Source organism: Myotis myotis, unplaced genomic scaffold, assembly GCF_014108235.1.
Source record: "Myotis myotis isolate mMyoMyo1 unplaced genomic scaffold, mMyoMyo1.p scaffold_m19_p_54, whole genome shotgun sequence".
Classification (NCBI taxonomy): Eukaryota; Metazoa; Chordata; class Mammalia; order Chiroptera; family Vespertilionidae; genus Myotis; species Myotis myotis.
Genome location: NW_023416362.1, coordinates 407049 through 424471, shown reverse-complemented (window position 1 = coordinate 424471; position 17423 = coordinate 407049). Strand labels below are relative to the sequence as shown.

The 17423-nt window shown below is 66.7% G+C and overlaps 1 protein-coding gene across 6 annotated transcripts; it reads right to left on the bottom strand.

Annotated features, from left to right (window-relative positions):
- Positions 1–261: 261 nt before the first annotated feature.
- LOC118657397 (mitogen-activated protein kinase 12) lies at positions 262–16873 on the bottom strand. 6 transcript variants are annotated; one of them, XM_036311352.1, is made up of 31 exons: positions 16637–16870; positions 16427–16556; positions 13945–14003; positions 13061–13172; positions 12927–12956; positions 12633–12680; positions 11644–11758; positions 11369–11440; positions 11164–11243; positions 11006–11084; positions 10745–10918; positions 5176–5407; positions 4973–5107; positions 4706–4802; positions 4374–4471; positions 4183–4287; positions 4001–4069; positions 3700–3826; positions 3447–3512; positions 3274–3333; positions 3108–3197; positions 2903–3009; positions 2764–2831; positions 2416–2677; positions 2216–2300; positions 1755–1846; positions 1577–1633; positions 1253–1331; positions 907–1089; positions 664–823; positions 262–535 (listed from the first exon to the last, which is right to left on the bottom strand). In XM_036311352.1, exons 1-31 carry the CDS (start codon positions 16759–16761, stop codon positions 525–527), a joined length of 3207 nt encoding a protein of 1068 aa, XP_036167245.1. In that variant the 5' UTR covers positions 16762–16870; the 3' UTR covers positions 262–524. The 6 variants fall into 6 exon arrangements, 5 of the variants coding, with proteins under 5 accessions (XP_036167245.1, XP_036167247.1, XP_036167246.1 ...); XM_036311354.1 differs by having other exon boundaries at positions 2416–2509; XM_036311353.1 differs by lacking the exon at positions 3447–3512.
- Between the last annotated feature and the right edge of the window lie 550 nt (positions 16874–17423).

Genomic DNA, 17423 nt, shown 5'->3' with positions numbered 1-17423 from the left:
CCGGCGCGCCGGAAGTGCGTCATGGGGAGGGCGTGTCCTGGCGGTCGGGGGCGGGGCCCTGACGGGAGTGCGGTCTGAGGAGGGCGTGTCCTGGCGATCGGGGGCGGGGCCCTGACGGGAGTGAGGTCTGGGGAGGGGCGGGGCCCTGGCGGTCGGGGGCGGGGCCGCGGATCCTAGAGCGCTCCCGGCTTGGAGCAGCGTTCTGGCTGGTGGGGAAACAGGCCAGACTGGAGGACACAATGACGGAGGCGGAGGCGGACGTTCGCTTAACTGTTTACTGACTGGAGTGGAGGAGCCTGGGCGGGGCCTTCCGTGTGGAGGCGGGTGCGGAGGGGGCCTGGTCGCTGCCGTGGACACAGTCCCCTGAGCCAGCGTCCAGCGCCTGGCGGCCCGGACAGCAGCCTCAGGCCGCGGTGCGCTGCTGAATGGCTAACCACCGGCTCTCTCGGGGGACTGTCTTGTAGTGTCACTTCCGGGTGTACATACTCCCACCCTGGCCGATTTCAGCCACAGGGTCACAGCGCTCAAGCGGGAGCTGCAAAGAGGCGCACGATCAGCAGGGCTATGCCAGTTCCAAGACGTGAGCCCCTCTCCCCACGGAGCTCCGAGCCAGCCGGTCCCCAGGGCCCAAGCATTCGGCCTGAGCCTTGCTCCCAGCCTCACCCGCCACCTGCAGCATCTTCCACTGCGGCTCTAGCTGCCCCCGCAGGTGCATCAGGGCCTGCGTGTCCTCTGGGGAGGCCACGCAGAAGGGGCCCAGGCTGGGGGGTGCCTCTCCGTGCAGCACCTGGGCCAGGACGCCTGCAAGCCGGGTTGTGGATTCCTGGGCCAAGGGCAGAGAGGAAAGCCAGTCACTGGCCTCTCCCCAATTCCTACCCCACAGCACATCTCCTCTGCTCAACTCACCTCATCCACAAGGGCCAAGACTCGGCACCCTGCTGGGGCCCGCAGCAGGGAGGCCAGGAGCGCAGCTTGGGGGTCCCGCAGGCCATGGTCCGGCCCCAGTGCCAGTAGCACCAGGTCAGGCCGGAAGCTATAGGCCAGGGGCAGCACTAGGGCCAGGAGGAAGTTCAGGAACCCGCCAGTTGTCTGTGGAGGGATGGGCGGCATGACCCCATCCCCTCATCCAGGGGACCAGGGGACACCCCTTCTGCCATCAGGATGCCGGGAAGGGTAGGTGAAGGTCAGGGGCCTGGCCCTTATGATGATACAGTCAGCAGCCACTGCCTGGCCCCGGGACACCACCACTTACCCCGGGCAGTGGCATGGAGACGTGGAACATGGACAGGACGCCTGCCTCCTTGCCCCTGATGTTCAGCCACAGGTTCCTCCTTTCAGGGGAGAATGGTCACAGGGACATGTGTGTGTGTGAGCGAGACACCACTCACGCTCCAGAGCCAGGACGCCAGAAGGTGAGGCGCAGGAGAGTTCAGGGATGGGGGTGCTGGAAGTGCTGACCCTCTGTGCTGGAGACCCTCCGGGCCTTGCTCCCAGGGCCCCCGGGGCCCACCCAGCCATCTCTCCTGGGGACCCACAGTGACATACCCACCCCCATGCAGGAACCCAAGGGGCATACCCATCATCTGCCAGGTCTGATGGCCGATCCAGCTGTCCCACGGCCACACAGAGAAGCCTGGAGAAGGAGGTGGTCCCAGGACAGGCTGTACTCACCCCACTAGCAGTCCATCCCAGAGCCCTCCCACTGTGGCAGCCAGAGCAGGGGTGCCCATGGGCCAGCCAGCGGAGGCTCTCACCTCTGAGCTCCCTGGGAAAGGCCACACCGAATGGCCACATCCAGAGTGGCAACTGCAGCAGAGGCCGGGGTGGCTGCGATGCCACTGCTAACCTGCAGGGTGAGCGACAGCAGTGGAGGGCGACCCCCAAACCAGGCAGACAGACCCATCTGGCCCTTCCCTTGGTCCCGATCTCCGTGGCTGTCATCTATACACTCTGAGGTCAAATTGCTCCACTTCTGGAAATAAGGTGCTTAAAACTGCACTTGAAATCACCGCCTTCCCCTCTCTGCCAAAGAGCACTGAGGAGGGGACTGAGGAGCGCCTGTCACCCTATCCCTAGGGGCTCTTCTGGGAAGGGTCCTGGGCACAAGGCAACACTCACATACACATGGTTCTGCACCCCCCTAGCCCTCACGCCCCCCTCGTCCCGGGCCCTGCCCCAGCTCCACAGCCACCCCAGCCCCTCCAGGTGCCCTGACCTGCCCATCCAAGATCCTATCCAAAAGGTTCAGGACCTTCCCAAGTGCACTGGCAGCCTCGTCCTCGGCCAGGGCCTCGTGTAGGCTGTGGTAGAAAAGCCGAGGGACACAGACACAGGGCGACACAGATCACAGGTGAGTCACACCAGGGTGCATGGTGGACACAGCCTCACCCCTCTCCCCAGGCCCACGCTGCCCACCTGGCCCAGGACTGTGCCTCCTCCTTCAGGGCTGACCCCTCCTGATGGGGGACTTCATGGGGCAGGACCAGAGCAGTGTCCAGCGAAGCCAGAGCTACAGTGCGGACAGGGGGCATGGGGCGGAGGTGCAGCCGGTCCAGGAGGGAGCTCAGCGCCACCGTGGCCTGGGCCGCCGCAGCCTTGAATTCGGGCCCCTGAGACAGCAGAGGCGAGGGCCTCCCCTCTGGGGAGCGATTGCTGGGGTTCAAGACGGGGGCCAAGTCTAGGGGGCAAGTCAGAGTCACAGCCCGAGGCTCGGGAGTGAAAGCCCGAGGTCCAATCCCACCACCCGGCCCAGGCCACACTGACCTTGCTGCTGGAGGCTTGTCCAGTGAGGGACCTGGGCTGCCCGCACACTCTGGATGGACTCCAGGGCGCTGCAGGGAGAGACAGGCGTGGTGAGACCTGGCTGTGCACCCCCAGCCTCCCCGCCTGCAGCCCCTCGCACCTGCGATGCGGCACCATGGGCCCTGACAGGGGCGGGGCGGGGTCCCCCAGCAGGGCCTGCACAGTCGTGCACACGGACTCGGAGAGCGACTCCAGGTTGTAGCCGCCCTGGGAGGAGAGAGGAGGCAGAGGTCACTGGGGCAGAAGGCCCCTCCGCCTGCACCTCGGCCTCCGGTCCCTGGACCCGCCCTGCTCCGCACAGTCACCTCCAGCATGGCGCAGACCCGGCCGCCGGCCAGCACCCGCAGCAGCTGCGTGAGGTGGGCAAAGCACTCTGGCGTGGCCTGCATCTGCCCCTGGAACCAGAGCCAGGTATGATGGGGGCCTGGCCACCGGGCACCAGAAGCCCTCCAGGTCAGGCCAGGCCCTCACCTCGGGGTCCCCGATCGCTGAGTCAAATCCTGCCGAGACCAGCACCAGCTGAGGATCAAACTGCAGGCAGGGCCGGGTGGGGAGGGAGTGAAGGGAGGCCCATCAGAGAGACCCTCCCTCCCACAGGACCTGTTCTCCTCTGATGGAGTTGGGGGGACCCCCCATATAGTCACCTCAAAAGCCAGGGGGAGCAGCACGTGCAGGAAGGCAGCCAGGTAGTCAGCATTTCCCATCCCCACCTGCAGCCACGGGTGTCAGAGTTGGGCCCAGCAAGGGCGAGCTGTGGGGTCTTCACCCCTCATGCCTGGCTCTGGGGGTGACTCTGGGAGGACACCCTGAACTACACTCAGGAGGCCCAGAGCTATAGAGCTGGGGATCTGGGTTTGGGGGGGTGGGGTTAGGCCCCCGGAGGGTGCAGGGTGGCACCTGGTTCCAGGGCAGATTGACAGTGAAGCCGCGGCCCCGCCCCTGCCCGACAGCTACTGCGTCCGACTCCTGCAGGTAAGGCCAGAAGCGCCCGTGCTCGTAACGGTGCCAGGAGAAGTAGAGGACGCTGGGAATAACCGGCCAGGGTCAAAGTTCAGAGGTGACCCTCAGCCCCACAGCCCCTCACACAACTCTGACCCTGGAGCACACAGCTGTCACCTGGCTAGGACTCCCCCAGGCCAGGCCATGTGCCCCGAAGCGTGGGGGCCCAGGGAAGGGTTGCACCCCCACCCCAGCTCACCTAGGGTCGTCCTCAAAGGTGTACTGGGTGCCCTGGCCGTGGTGGATGTCCCAGTCAACAATGAGGATCCTGGGGGGTCACAGCACGGGACTCACCGCGGGCAGGACCTCCGCTCCTGGCCAGGAGCCCAAGATGGAAGGGGCTGGGTGGGGCGCCCCACCTGCGGCCGGCCCAGCACTCACCTGTGCAGCCCGTGCTTCTGCTGGGCATGTCTGGCCGCGATGGCCACATTATTAAACACGCAGAATCCGTTGGCGGCAGCCCTCTGGCTGTGGTGCCCAGGAGGCCTGAGGGTGAGAGTGGGGCCTGGGGCCTGTCGGGGTTGTTCTCTGCCCTCACGTGGGGGCAGCCAGGGGAGAGGGACGGCTCTCACCTCACCAGGGCGAGCCCATTGTGCACAGCTCCCGTCAGCACGGCATCCACCAGCTGCAGCCCAGCCCCGGCGGCCAGCTGAGCACTGTGGAAGGTGCTCTGTGGGGGCAGAGGTGCAGGTGAGCCCCCACCGGCTACCCCACAGACTCTGCCCACGTCTGCGCCAGGCTGCAGGGCACCGAGTGCTCAATGGAAGGGGCCAGGACAGTCCCAGGTGCCAGCCGCAGCAGGTACGCAAGGCACAGGCACGGCCATGAACACAGGGACCTCGGCCAGGTGGGCAGCCGCAAACAGGCATGGGTGGGTGGGTGGGTGGGTCCCCGGGGCACAAACCGGATGCAAGTAGACGGCATCGTACTGTCCAGACAGTGCCCGGAGCTCCTCCGTGCCCAGGGCCTGAGTCCCCCGCATCAGGGCCACGTACTCTGGGCTGCAGAAGGGCAAGGAGGCAAGGCAGAGTCACCAGAGGAATGGGGTGGGGGGGAGAGAGAGGGGCTGCACCCGTGGGGCTGCCCACCCACCCTATGGTGAAGCCGAGGCACTGCTTGCGAGGGCCTGGCCAGCTGGGTGGGCCCAGGTGTGGCTGCGGGGGGGTCCCACCTGTGCACCAGGCCCAGCTCTGCCTCCGAGGCCTCTCCGGCCGCCAACCGCAGGCACCGCTGCTCCAGGCCCCGCTGCTGCAGGAGCCCCATGGCGGCGGTCAGGCGCTCCGGACGCTCGATCTCACACTCGGGGCTGTGGACAGAGAGCTCAGACTCCAGTCTCCTCCCCGCGGCTCCCCGCCTCGCCCAGGTGACACTCACTCCTCCCACAGCAGCCGGGGCGCCGTCATGTCCTCGTGGTACACCAGGGCGGTCCGCATGGCCGCGGCGGGTGGAAGGGCCCAGCCGCCCGCACTCGAAGGTGACTGCACTGCCCTCCCCACCTCGCAGCCCCGGGAGCAGCGCCACGCCGGGCGGGGCTGGGGCTGGGGCTGGGGCTGCCGGCTGCAGGCGGGGAGGAACCGCAGCGCCCAGGCGGGGAGGAGGCCGCGGGCTGCAGGCGGGGAGAGGGGAGCCAGAGCCGGGTCGACCGGGCGGCACCTGGAGTCTGGCTTCCGGCTTCCTCCGACCCGCCCCTCCCGCTGCAGCCCAGCTCCGCCTCCTCCTCTCAGCCTGCGGCTGGTTCCCCGCTAGAGGCGGGAGGGACGCGGGTGCGAGCCGAGGGCCAGGGTGCCCGGACCCTGCAGGGTCTCGGCGGCCCCAGCCCCACCTCCCCGCAGCCCGGGCTCTGGGAGGAGCGCGAGGGAGGGAGGGCGGAGCCCGGGGCCTCCGAAGCCAGGCCGTCCGGGGTGAGGGCTTGGCGCGGCCTGAGCTGCCCCGTGCGCAGCGCTGCCCCCGGGGTCTAAGGATCGACAGGGCCCTGGCCGGTGTGTCTCCGTTGGTTGGAGCGGCATCAGGTTGCTGGTTCGATTCCCCACCTGGGCACATACCCAGGTCGCGGATTTGATCCCTGGTCGGTACTACGGGAGGCAGCCGATGGCTGTTTCTCTCTCTCCCTCTCTCTCTAAAATCACTTAAAAATTTTTTAAAGAAGGGATGCCCAGCCGGTGTGGCTCAGTAGATTGAGCGCGGACCCGTGCACCGAGGTCACGGGCTGGATTCCCCGTCAGGGCACAGGGCCGGGTTTGGGGCTCCATCCCCAGCAGGGGGCGCGCAGGAGGCAGCCCATGGGTGTTCCTCTCGCATCGACGTTTCTCTCTCTCCCTCTTTCTAAAAATCAATTAAAACATTAAAAAAAGGGGGGGGGAGTGGGGGGAGTGACAGGATCCGATTTAAGCTCCAGGAAGGTCCCGGCTGAAGAGCGGACCAGTCGAAGGTCAGGGCAGTGGCCGGGAAGCTGGACCCGAGACGCGGCAGGTGGGGCCCGGGAAAGGCGGAGGGAGAGGGAGGATCTGGGCGAGGGGTGAGGGGCTGAGCGACGGATGAGGGACTGAGCGACGGATGAGGGATTGAGCGATGGATGAGGGCAGCAAGGGCGGAGGCACGGGCACAGCCACAGAGCACGACGGCCGGAGAGGAAGCCACCGCGAGCTGCGGGCCTGAAACCCAGGAGCTCTGGACTGGGCCCTGGGGCGGGTCTCCAGGAGGAGAGGTGGGCGTGGCCCAGGGGCGGGTGTCTGGGGGCGTGGTCATGGGTCAGGGTTCTGGGGGCGGGTCTCTAGGAGGTGAGGCGTGGGCGGGGCCAAGGGGCGGGTGTCTAGGGGCGTGGTCAGGGAGCGGGTCTCTAGGAGGCGAGGCGTGGGTGTGGCCCTGGTATCTAGGAGGTGAGGGGTGGGCGGGGCCCTGGCCTCTAGGAGGTGAGTGGTGGGTGTGGCCACGGGGGCGGGTGTCTAGGGGCGTGGTCATGGGACGGGTCTCTAGGTGGCAGGCGTGGGCGGGGCCACGGGGCGGTTGTCTGGGGGCGTGGTCATGGGGCGGGTCTCCAGGAAGAGGGGACGTGGGCGGGGCCCTGGAGGCGGGTCTCTAGAGGGCGAGGCGTGGGCGGGGCCCTGCGGCGGGGCGGGGATCTGGGCGGTGGGGCCCTGGAGCTGGACGGCCCCCAGTCCTGCTCCTTAGTTGCCCCGTCATTGCAGGGGCTCGGGAGAGACTCCAATTGGGTCACGTGGGGTCAGGCGCCCGCCAATGACCGCGGCCAGGGAATGGCGTGCTCTGATTGGCCACCCGGCGACATGTGGCCACAGGGCACGGTGGGCCTGGAAGACCCTGTTTGGATTCGGGAGAGGAGGGTCCTGACGGGAGAGGGTCCCAAAGGCGCGGAGGGCCTCTGATGAGGGGCCGGGGGCCACTGTGGCAACGCAAACGGCCGTATTTGGCGGGACCCAGTGCGCGTGCGCCCAGCCCGACTCCAGGCTCGGAGACCGGGGAGAACGGCCGTGCCAGCTTTGGGGACGCCTGCTCCGCGGACGGACGGGTGGGGGAGCCAGGGAGCCAGGAGCGCTAGGGGCTCCTGGTCCGGAGGCAGCGCTCGCAGCGGTGTGGCCGGCAGAGGGCGCCACGGGCTCGGCGCTGGCATGCGGCCGTGGGAGGGGCGGGAGGGGCCCACGCTCTCCTGAGACTCGGGCGGGCGCCTCGGCGAGTTCCTCCCTGGGAACCCGGCCGTGGGGAGCGCGGGGAGCTCAGCAGCTGGGGCTCGGCCCCAGGCTGGACCCTAACCACAGCCCCCACTCCCATCAGGCTCTGCCCCAAGGTCGGGCTCCGGAGTCCCAGCCATTGGAAAAAGGTCACCCCGAAAGGGAGAACAAGCCCTAGGGTGGGGGCTCTAGGCTCGGGGCGCCCTGGCACAGAACAGGGGAAGTGGGCACCAGCCCTGTGACCCGGGAAGCAGGGGCTGAGGCTGCGGGGCTGGCCTCCTTCCTCTGCCAGGCGGCACTCCGAGGCCGAGGCCGGGAGGTGGGGGTCCAGCCAAGAATCAGGAAGTGAAGCCACAGTGGGAACTCTACAAAAGGGTTTATTTCCTCCCAGCCGTGTGGGCACCACAAGGACAGTGCACATTCCAGCTGGGCGTGCAAGATTGTCCCTGAGTCAGCGCCTGCGCCCTTCCTGTCCTTCCTCTCCCGGGAGCTGGGCCTCAGCTTCCCCAAGCAGGGCCCTCCCCACCCCACCCCACCCCACCCCACCCACCCCCAAGGCTCTGCGGCTTCCTGCTGCACCCTGCTCAGGGGACCACTGCGGAGGCCAGCCCCAGGTCAGGAGGGTGCCCTGTGCAGCCAGTCCACATGCCCCTCCAAGGTCAGGCTGAGCTGGGGGCCTGGGAGCGGGGCCACGGGCTTGGGGGATGGAGTGCATGGAATGAGGAGTCTCCTGGGGTGCAAGCTCCAGCCAAGGTCACAGGGCTCCCCACTCCCAGGTGGAAGTGCCAGCCAGGGTCCCCAAGACGTCCCACCACCCCCTCAGGGCCCAGGGTCTTCACAGGGCCGTCTCCTTGGAGGACTTGGCCCCCAGCTGCCGGGGAGGCCTGAAGCTGAGCACCTCTCTATACGTGTCACCTGGGGTGGGGTGAGAGCGAGAGAGATGGAGAGTCACGGGAGAAGGAGCCCAATCACCCGTCAGAATTAGCACACACACACACACGCACAAATAACAGATAAAAGGAATCAACCCCCACAGTCCACGCCCCTTCGGACACCAGCGACCCAGGATCAGTGCTGGGCCCAGCCCGCGGGGCTCACTCGGAGCAGCAATGAGTCCAAAGAGAGTCCACGCAGGGTGGGGTGGGCGACCTCCCAGGCCCAGACCACTGCCCAGGGCACCAATGCCCCCAAACCTCAGGGTCACAAGTCACGGCTGGGGTGTAGGGGCCAGGTGGGCTTCTCTGTCCCATACCCAGGACTCCGTCCCAGGCCACAGCCACTGTCAGGCCACCCGAGTTTGTCCACAGTGACTATCCACCCTGACGGGGCTCCCGGAACTCAAAGCCCCTGGCCCTGGTGGCGGGCGGGCTCTGGCCCCACAGCCTGCCTCTGCGGACAGAGCCGTCCTAGGAATGCAAACCTACGTCCCGTCAGGCGAGGAGCTGCTCGGGGTCCCACCGACACCCCGAGTCTCTGGAGCAAGTGCACCTACTTAGGCTTAAATGAGAGGGAGTCCCTCCACTAGCCTCACCAGGTGGTCGTGTCCCCTGAACTGTGTGCCTGCCGTGAGCCATCCAAAGGCGAGGTGGGAAGGAAAAAAAGACAAAGGCAGGTGGAGGGCCTGCTCTGCTCCTCTCTGGCCAGTCTGCAGGTGGACAGGTTCTGCTCAGCCTGCCCCAGCCTTTCCCTCTCCCCTGGCTGGCGGGGTGCCAGTTCGGGGGACACGGGCACGCCACAAGCCCCACTCAGGACACACTGCCCCCAGCAGGTGGCCTGTGGGTGTATCCCCTCGCCTCCTGAGGCAGGGGCTGTCCACACCGGGAAGGTCTGTGAAGAGGCCACTGCTGCTGAACTGGCTTTTTTCCCCAGGGAAACAGGAAGTGCTGAGGGTTTGTGTCCTGACCCGGGACTCGGCCACAAAAAAGGCCACGTGTCCACCATGGTCTGAAGCAGAACTCTCATGGTTTGTGTGGGCGGGGACCACAGAGAGGATCCAGCTGCTGGCGGTTTTCAGATCTTTTTTTAGCAACAGAAAACTTTCACCAAATCCAACATATAAGCACAAAACACAGCACAGACAAGGGTGGAGTCCCTACTGGAGGCACCAAGGAACCCAGGGGTCCTGAGGAACATAGTTTGGGAACCGCAACCCATCAAGCCCCACCCCTGCCCCCTAATGCAGGACTAAGGCCCTGGGTCCGACGCAAAGGCAGGATGGGGCGTAGAACACAGTGGCAGCCGTGAACCATGGCTGCAGTAGGGCTAACACTGCTCTCACACATCCCTGCACCCCCAGGCTGGTCCTGCAACCACCACAAAACACCACACCCAGCCCCTGTGGCCACCCTTCTGCAGCGCAGACGGACAAGGCCAGTTCTGGCATGGGCATCAGGACCACAGCAGAGCGAGGCCTGGGACTGACTGGGCAGGCATCCTGGAACCCAGCTTGAGGCCGAGCAGGTCTAGCTTGACCCTCAGAAATGAGGGGAAGGGCCCTTGGTGTAAGGGGTGACCAGCCCAAAGCCTGAAGGTGCGGAGCAGCTCTGGGTGGCGGGGGGTGGTCGGAACTGCTCCGAGGGGCTGTAGGGGACAGGCAAGTAGGGGTGAGGTACTGTGGGCTGGCTGGGGTGGTCTTATCCCACTGGCAGGAAATGAAGGGCATGCAGTTATTCAGGTGAAAGGGGTCGTGAAAGGGGCAAGGAGAGGCAAGTTCAAAGGGCGTGAGCAGCCCGGCCAGTGTGGCTCAGTGGTTGAGCATCAACCTGTGAACCAGGAGGTCATGGTTGGGGGCTTGATGCCCAGCAGGGGGAGTGCGGGAGGCAGCCGATAGATGATTCTCTTTCATCATTGAGGTTTCTCTCTCTCTCTCCCTCTCCCTTCCTCTCTGAAATCCATACACATATTAAAAGAAAAATGAGAGATGTGCAGAGGCCTGGAGACAAGTGGGTGTGAAGGGGCTCCGGGTGGCCCGGGTCTGTGGCCGGGAGGCGGGACTGGGAGAGGGAAGTGCTCACTCTGCCCGAGCTGGGAGCTGCGTGTGACGTCCACGCTCCCGTGGGGGCCGAGCCGAGGCAGGAGTCCCCAGCCTCCCTCAGTCCTTCGGCTTCAGCCAGAGTTCACCTTGGCCAGGACGCCCCACTGCCCTCTGACCTCCTGCTGTGTTCCTTACCTACCTGGCGAACCCAGGACTCTGAGCCCCAGCAACCTGCATGGGGCTCACGGGGTGCCGCCTCAGGCCCTGCCCAGAGCCCGCCACTCACGCTTCCACTCGTCCAGGGTGCGGTCCACGTCATCAAAGGACGCGTCGTACTTCTGGGCCTGGGGCTCCTCCTCCGCGTCGTGCAGCGACTCGAAGTACGGGTGGGTCAGGGCCTCGGCCGCCGTCACCCGCTGCTCTGCGTCCAGCACCAGCATTTTCTCCAGGAGGTTCACCGCTGGGGGGAGGGCGGGTCAGGCTGGGCAGGGAGGGCCCCACGCGCGGCCCAGGTCACTGACCCCTCGCTCCCCAAGTCCCGCCCTACCCAGAGGGCTTGCATTGGTCAGAATGGAGGCAAAATCCTTCTTCTCCAACTCGGGGAGGCCCTTCATGTAGTTCTTCGCCTGTGTGGGCGGGAAGGGTGAGGGGCCAGCTCCCGGGCCACCCCCCCAGACCCCCGGCCCCGCCCACCTCCCCACTGACATCCGTGCTCTGCAGCCTCTGGACAAACTCATCGGGTGGCGTGCCCGTCACCTTCAAGATCTCCTTCAGCTGGTCCAGGTCTCGGCCGAGCTCAGGAGCACTGCGTGGGCCAGAGAGCAGGGCCCCCACCCCCGCCCACAGCGGGACAGTGCCCAGCCCGTCCCCCGCCCCCTCCCGCCCACCTGGCCCCACAGGTGTAGGATACGGTCATTGCCCTTGAACAGCGTCTTCCCTGTGATCATCTCCGCCATGATGCAGCCCACAGACCAGATGTCCACTGAGGGAGAAGCCCCCTCATCAGGGCTGTGGGCCGGGGTGGGGGAGGGATGCACAGTGGGGGACATGGGCACCCGCGTCTGGCCGGCCACACCCTCCTGGTCCATCCCAGCTCAGCAGCCATGGGCAGTGGGGGGGGAGTGTAGGGGGGAGTCCAGTCGGGAGGTGGAGGCAGGCAGTGGCCCCGTCTCTGGAGCCTCTCACCTGTCTGTGTGTAGTGCATCCAGTTCAAGATGACCTCGGGCGCCCGGTACCACCGCGTCACCACGTATCCAGTCATCTCGCTGTCGGCCTGCCTGGCCAGGCCGAAGTCCAGGATCTGCAGCCAGAATCAGGAAGGGGGGGCAAAGGGGCCCCTGGGGAGTGAGTGGGCCAGCCTGTGGGCCAGGGGGCCCCAAGCGGCTGGGGACACTGGCTCCTCCCCATGGCCGGTGCACCCCGCCCACCCTCAGGACCAGGCGCCCTGGTGCCTCCCTCCCTGCTCCTCATTCCCCATCCCCTACATCAGTGATGGCGAACCTATGACACGCGAACTCATTTTTTTGGTTGATTTTTCTTTGTTAAATGGCATTTAAATATATAAAATAGATATCAAAAATATAAGTCTTTGTTTTACTCTGGTTGCAAATATCAAAAAATGTCTATATGTGACACGGCACCAGAGTTAAGTTAGGGTTTTTCAAAATGCTGGCACGCCGAGCTCAAAAGGTTCGCCATCACTGCCCTAGATCCTAGCCAGCACCTTTGGGAAGGTCTTTTTTTTTTAATTTTTAAAAATTGATTTCAGAGAGAAGAAAGGAGAGGGACAGAGACATCAATGATGAGAGAGAACCACGCGCCCCGACACTGGGGATGGAGCCTGCAACCCAAGGATATGCCCTGACCTGGAATCGAACCGCGACCTTCTAACCACTGAGCCACTCCAGCTGGGCTGGGAAGGTCTCTTAGGTCCTGCCCAAGCTCAGGAAGGAGGGACCACTACCTGCCCCCCCCCCCACCTCAAGCAGAGTGTGCCCAATGCCACCCCCATCAGGTGCCTCCCCAGGCCCATCTGGCCATCAGCTGCTTGGCCACTGCCTCACGGCTGAGCCCTCTGCCTGGGCGGGGCCAGCCTTCCTCCTGGTCTGGGGACCGAGGGCGTGGCAGGCAGATGGGCAGGTGGGAGGGAGCCTGAGCCCCAACCCCACACACACCTTCAGCTCACAGTCCTCGTTCACTGCCAGGTTGCCGGGCTTCAGGTCCTGGGGGTGGACAAAAGGTGGCTGTGTCGCCCACCAGCAGGGTTGCAAGGGCAGGAGCCGGGGCAGCGGCAGAGCCTGGGAGCAGACACACTGGGGAGGGTGGAGGTGCCCAGGCCCCGGGCTGTGTGCAGACGGTGTGACACCCTCTGGACCCCTTCGTGCCCCCACAGGTGGGAAACAGGCTCCTAGGGGTTGAGCCCCTCGAATGCCCAGAGCAGGGAAGCTCCCTCCACCCCCAGGACTCACCCTGTGAATGACGCCGGCCGCGTGGATATACTGTGGGGACAGAGAGAGGGTCAGGGTCAGCCGTGTGGGCTCACGGGCCCTCACAGCCTCGGACCGGCCAGGGGACGGCCCGCCTTCGCCCCGCAGGCCCTCACCTTCAGCCCCTTCAGCATCTGGTAGACGAGGAACTGGATGCGGTCCTCGCTCAGTGTCTCGTGCTTCATGAGCTTGCCCAGGTCCGTGCCCATGAACGGCATGACCAGGTAACTGCGGGTCGGGACAGGCTCAGACCCAGGAAGACCCCAGGCCCCGACCTCCAAGCACCTACCCGCTCCCCCACCTCAGAATGTCATGGGGGCAGGGACTGTGCCAGGCGAGGGGCTGGGGACCCAGTGCCCACAGGCAGGGGAGGGAGGGCCTGCGGGCGTGGCGGGAAAGCAGGACACTGGGGTCCGAGGGATATCGCACAGGGGAGGTGGAGGGAGGCGGAGCGAGGCATTGACTCCTGGCCAGTGCGGGTCCTTGACCTCCGCAAGGTCAGGCGGCAGGGAGCGGTCCTCCCAGCCCTTCCCGGGCCAGGCCCCTGGCTCCTGGCCGACAGCAGTGTGAGCCCAGGGGATGGTGCCCAGGCAGCCACAGGGCAGGCACCATGCCGCCCCGCCCCGCCCCTCCCCTCCCGAAAAGGTCAGCAGCTTCAGTTATGGCCACGCACTCAGTGCCAGGGCCCAGGGGCCAGGACCTGCCAGTTAACGAATGCTCGGGCCCAAGGCTCGCACCTCCCGCACTGGAGACAGCCTGGTGCCCATGGCAGTGGGGAGCGGAGGCCCAGGTCCCACCTGGCCGTGCCCGGGTTGTGGGTCCCAGGGAAGGGGACTGTGGTGTGAAGACGGGGTGGGCAGTGTGCACCCCCACCCTTTCCAGGCTATAGGGAGAGACCTGCCTTCAGCGGGTACCCACACCAACCCAGAATCCGAAGTTGGCGCCCAGGAGTGACCCCGCACCCCTCCACCCTGCCCGGCCGGCCCAGACCGGAACTCACAAGTCTGTGAAGTCATCCAGGGTCTCATCTGGAGTGAACACGTCCAGCAGCCCGATCACCTGGGGAGGCAGCGGAGTGCCAGGTGGGATGGGGCACCCGCCCCCCCCCCAGCCCCCCCGAAGGCTGGCACCAGGCTCCGGGCAGGAAAGTCCCCTACAGCTGTCCCCATCTCCCCCCACGGTCCACAGGGCAAGCTCTGCCCACTGGCAGTGCCACCCAGCCCTGGCACACCTGCCCACAGATGCAGGCTATTTTGGGACCGTGACAGCTGGGATCCTGTGGGGGAGGGGCAGCCCCAGCCTGGATCAGCGCCGGCCATCCAAGGAGCTCCCGCTCCCGGGCCCTTCCTGTCCATTGAAAACCTGGGACGAGGATGGGGACCGCCTCCCTGGGGAGAGCCGGCATCCGGCATCCGGCATCCGGCAGGTACTGCCCAGGGCTGGGCTCTGCTGGAGGCCCCAGCAGGCAGCGCCGGGGCCAAACCAGCAGGCAGAGCCAGCCCTGCAGACGCGCCGGGGTGATGGGAGCAGGAGGGACTGGGACAACTGGCCCCCGGACTCAGGGTGGCCTCCAGGGGCTCAGGGAAGCCTGCACGTCTGAGAAGGTGGACGGGCCTGGCAGAGGCCACACCTGGCAGAGGCCATGGGAATGGAGGCGGAGGAGACGAGAAGCCTTCGAGCACTTGAGGAACACGGGGAGGGAGGCCAGGTGGCCGAGGCCCAGGCCGGGAGCAGCCAGGCAGAGGCCGGAGGAGCCTGAGCGGGCCCTCGCGTGCCGGGTGAAGCCTTGGCTTCGATCCCAGAGCCGACAAGGAAGGGTTCAGACAGGCGTGACACGGACTGCAGGGACAGACCGGAGTGAGGCGAGGACACGAGGTGAAGGGACAGCTAGGCGACCACTGCGGCCTCCAGGACCAGAGTCATGGCAGGGGAGGGGGTGCCCAAAGAGAGGTCTGGGGGCAGGTGAGGCCCAGGGAGACCGGGAGAGTGTTTGAGCAAGAAAAGGACAGAGTCCTGGAGGTCAGGGGGCCGTCAGGCTGAAGGAAATGGAGATGTCTGTGCCTCTGAGGTGTGGATGGAGCCAGAGTGGGGGGTTGGACGGGGAGGAGACAGAAGTGGGGCGGAGGGGCAGAGCAGGGTGGGCGTGGGTGGCAACTCCTCCACCTGCCGCTGCACTCGGCCTCTGAGAACTAGTCCCCCACCCCCCAGGGAGGGTCCACCACAGGCCGAGCTCCTGGCTTGTGTGCTGTGTGCCCCTGGAGGCTGCAGCGCCTACCTGCTGGTGGGGCCGAGTGAGGGGCATGGAGGACCCGCTGGCACTGGGGGAGGGGGCAGCACAGGTCCAGGGGGAGCAGGCCTGAGGGGGGTCCTGCCAGGGTAGGATGGGTGGGTGGGAGTGGGGGCGATGAGGGAGAAGTCGGATGAAGCCTTGGGTAGAAGAGTCTGCCCTTGTGGGGGGCGTCGGGGAGACAAGGCCCGGGCGTGCCCAGGTGTGACGGGGAGACAGTGAGGCCCAGGCTGGGCTGACATCCACCATGAACAGATTTCACCTGGGAAGGGGGGGCCAGTTTCCTGGGGACCCCTTTCCTGAGGGGAGGCTGGTGGCTCCCATGACCCAGGAGGGGCCAGACCAGGTGTCAGGAGCACGATGAGCCAGGGTCAGGGTGCCCAGACCTCCAGCCCTCAGACTGGGCGCAGATGGGGGTGAGGCAGGGGTGCTGGGGGTGGGGCAGAGTTCTTGGTCGCAGGGGTCTGTGCGGAGAAGGGGGTCTGTGGGAGCTCCCTGGCCGGCAGCTGGCAATGGCCACCGTGGCAGAGCCAGGCCGTGGCAGCCAAGGGTGGTGTCCTGTGGGCAGGTCCGGAAGCAAGGGAGGCCTCTCCCTGGTGGGGGCCGGATCCTCCTCTCCCCCACTGTCCATGATCCCCGGCCAGAGACGCGATGGGGCATCTGTGTGTTGGTCACTGTGACCAGTGCCCTCCCCACACCAGCTCCCCAAACCCTTCCCTCACCTGAGACCCCAAGGCCCTGAGGTGATAGGGCCAATCATTACCCCATTCCAAGCCCAGCTCTGCCTTCCCAGGGCCCCAGGGCCCCAGGCCGCTCAGCAGGTGGACTAGAGCAGGCAGGGAGGGCTGGAGAAGGCGCCTGGGCGGGGCGGCGGGAGGCAGCGGGGAGGTGAGGTGCCCCTCCCAGTTGGAGAGCTGCACAGGATTTGGGGTGACACCCGGGCCAGCCTCCTTCCAGGGGCCTGAGCTGCAGAGCCAGGTGGGCCCAGAAAGAAGCCCGGGTGAGTCCCCATCCTTTCCAGGGCCAGCCCCGGAGGAGAGGGCTGGGGCGGGGGGAGCAGTCTGTCTGTCTGTCTGTCTGACCATCAGCTCCGCCCCCACAAGGGGGATGCCTCAGTGGCCGGTGGGAGGGGCGGGCCTGGGGCAGGACGAGGAGGAGCAGGAGGCGCGGAGGCGGCGGGGCTGCCGGCACTCACGTTCTCGTGGCGCATGTGCTTGAGGAGGCGCAGCTCGCGGTAGGCGCGCTTGGCGTACAGCTCCGACTGGAAGGGCCGGTACAGCTTCTTGATGGCCACCTTGCCGCCCGTGCGGCTGTCCACGGCCGAGCTGCGGACGCAGAGCTCAGCGAAGGGCCGATACCCCGCCGGACACCCCGCCCCGGCCCCCGCCCGGCCCGCCGCGCTCACCACACCGCGCCATAAGCGCCCGAGCCCACGGGCTGCAGGTCCTGGTACACGACGCGCACCTCCCAGGCGGTCTTGGTCACCTCCTGGCGGTAGTAGCCCCTGCGGGCGGGCGGCGGGGAGCTCATGGGCGGCGGGACTCCCCGGGCCGGCGCTCCGTGCCCGGTTCTCCCTCCGGCTCTCCGGAGCGCCCAGCCCGACGCCGGCCCGGGTGGCGCGCGCCCCTCCCCGGCCGCTGGACCAACCGGCCCCCGGGCCGCGCACACGTGACGCCCCGCCCGCCCTCCCGCTCTGGCCCCTCCGGAAACCCGGGGCGGCGGCCGGGGAAGGCGGGAGGCGGGGGAGAGGCGGACACGGGGAAGGGCAGCTCAGGCCCAGCCTGGAACCGACGCGGCGCCGGAGACCCCGGCCCGTCTCCGCACTCAGGCTGGACTCCCGGCCCGGATCTCAGCAGGGGCCCCAGGAGCTCCTGTCTCCTCCTTCCTAACCAGGCCCCCAGGGCCCGGCCTGGCCCGCAGGACTTGTATGCCCACTGCGCCAGCTCACTGTCCACCAGCTCCGCCAACACCACCCGCCCCCACCGCGGGTGCCCCGCCCGAGGTCCCTGAGCTGAGTACTGAGTCCATGCCCTGTGTGCACCTCCCGGCCCCAGCCCGCCCCTTCCCCTGCGGCTGGTCCGTCCTCCTCAGCGTGTGGCCCCCCAGCATCTGTCTTGTCTGCATCCCCTTTTCCGAATGGGCGAGTTGGTTCTGTCTCCCAAACTGAGGGTGCACCCCCAGCACCCCTCCCT

Coding starts and splice junctions, on each gene's coding strand:
- LOC118657397 (XM_036311352.1), bottom strand. CDS start 16,761: ATGAGCTCCCCGCCGCCCGCCCGCAGGGGCTACTACCGCCAGGAGGTG. Junction 4,803..4,972: donor GAGCTGGGCCTGGTGCACAG/GTGGGACCCCCC, acceptor GCCCTTCTGCAG/CCCAGAGTACGTGGCCCTGA. Junction 3,198..3,273: donor CAGCGATCGGGGACCCCGAG/GTGAGGGCCTGG, acceptor CTCTGGTTCCAG/GGGCAGATGCAGGCCACGCC.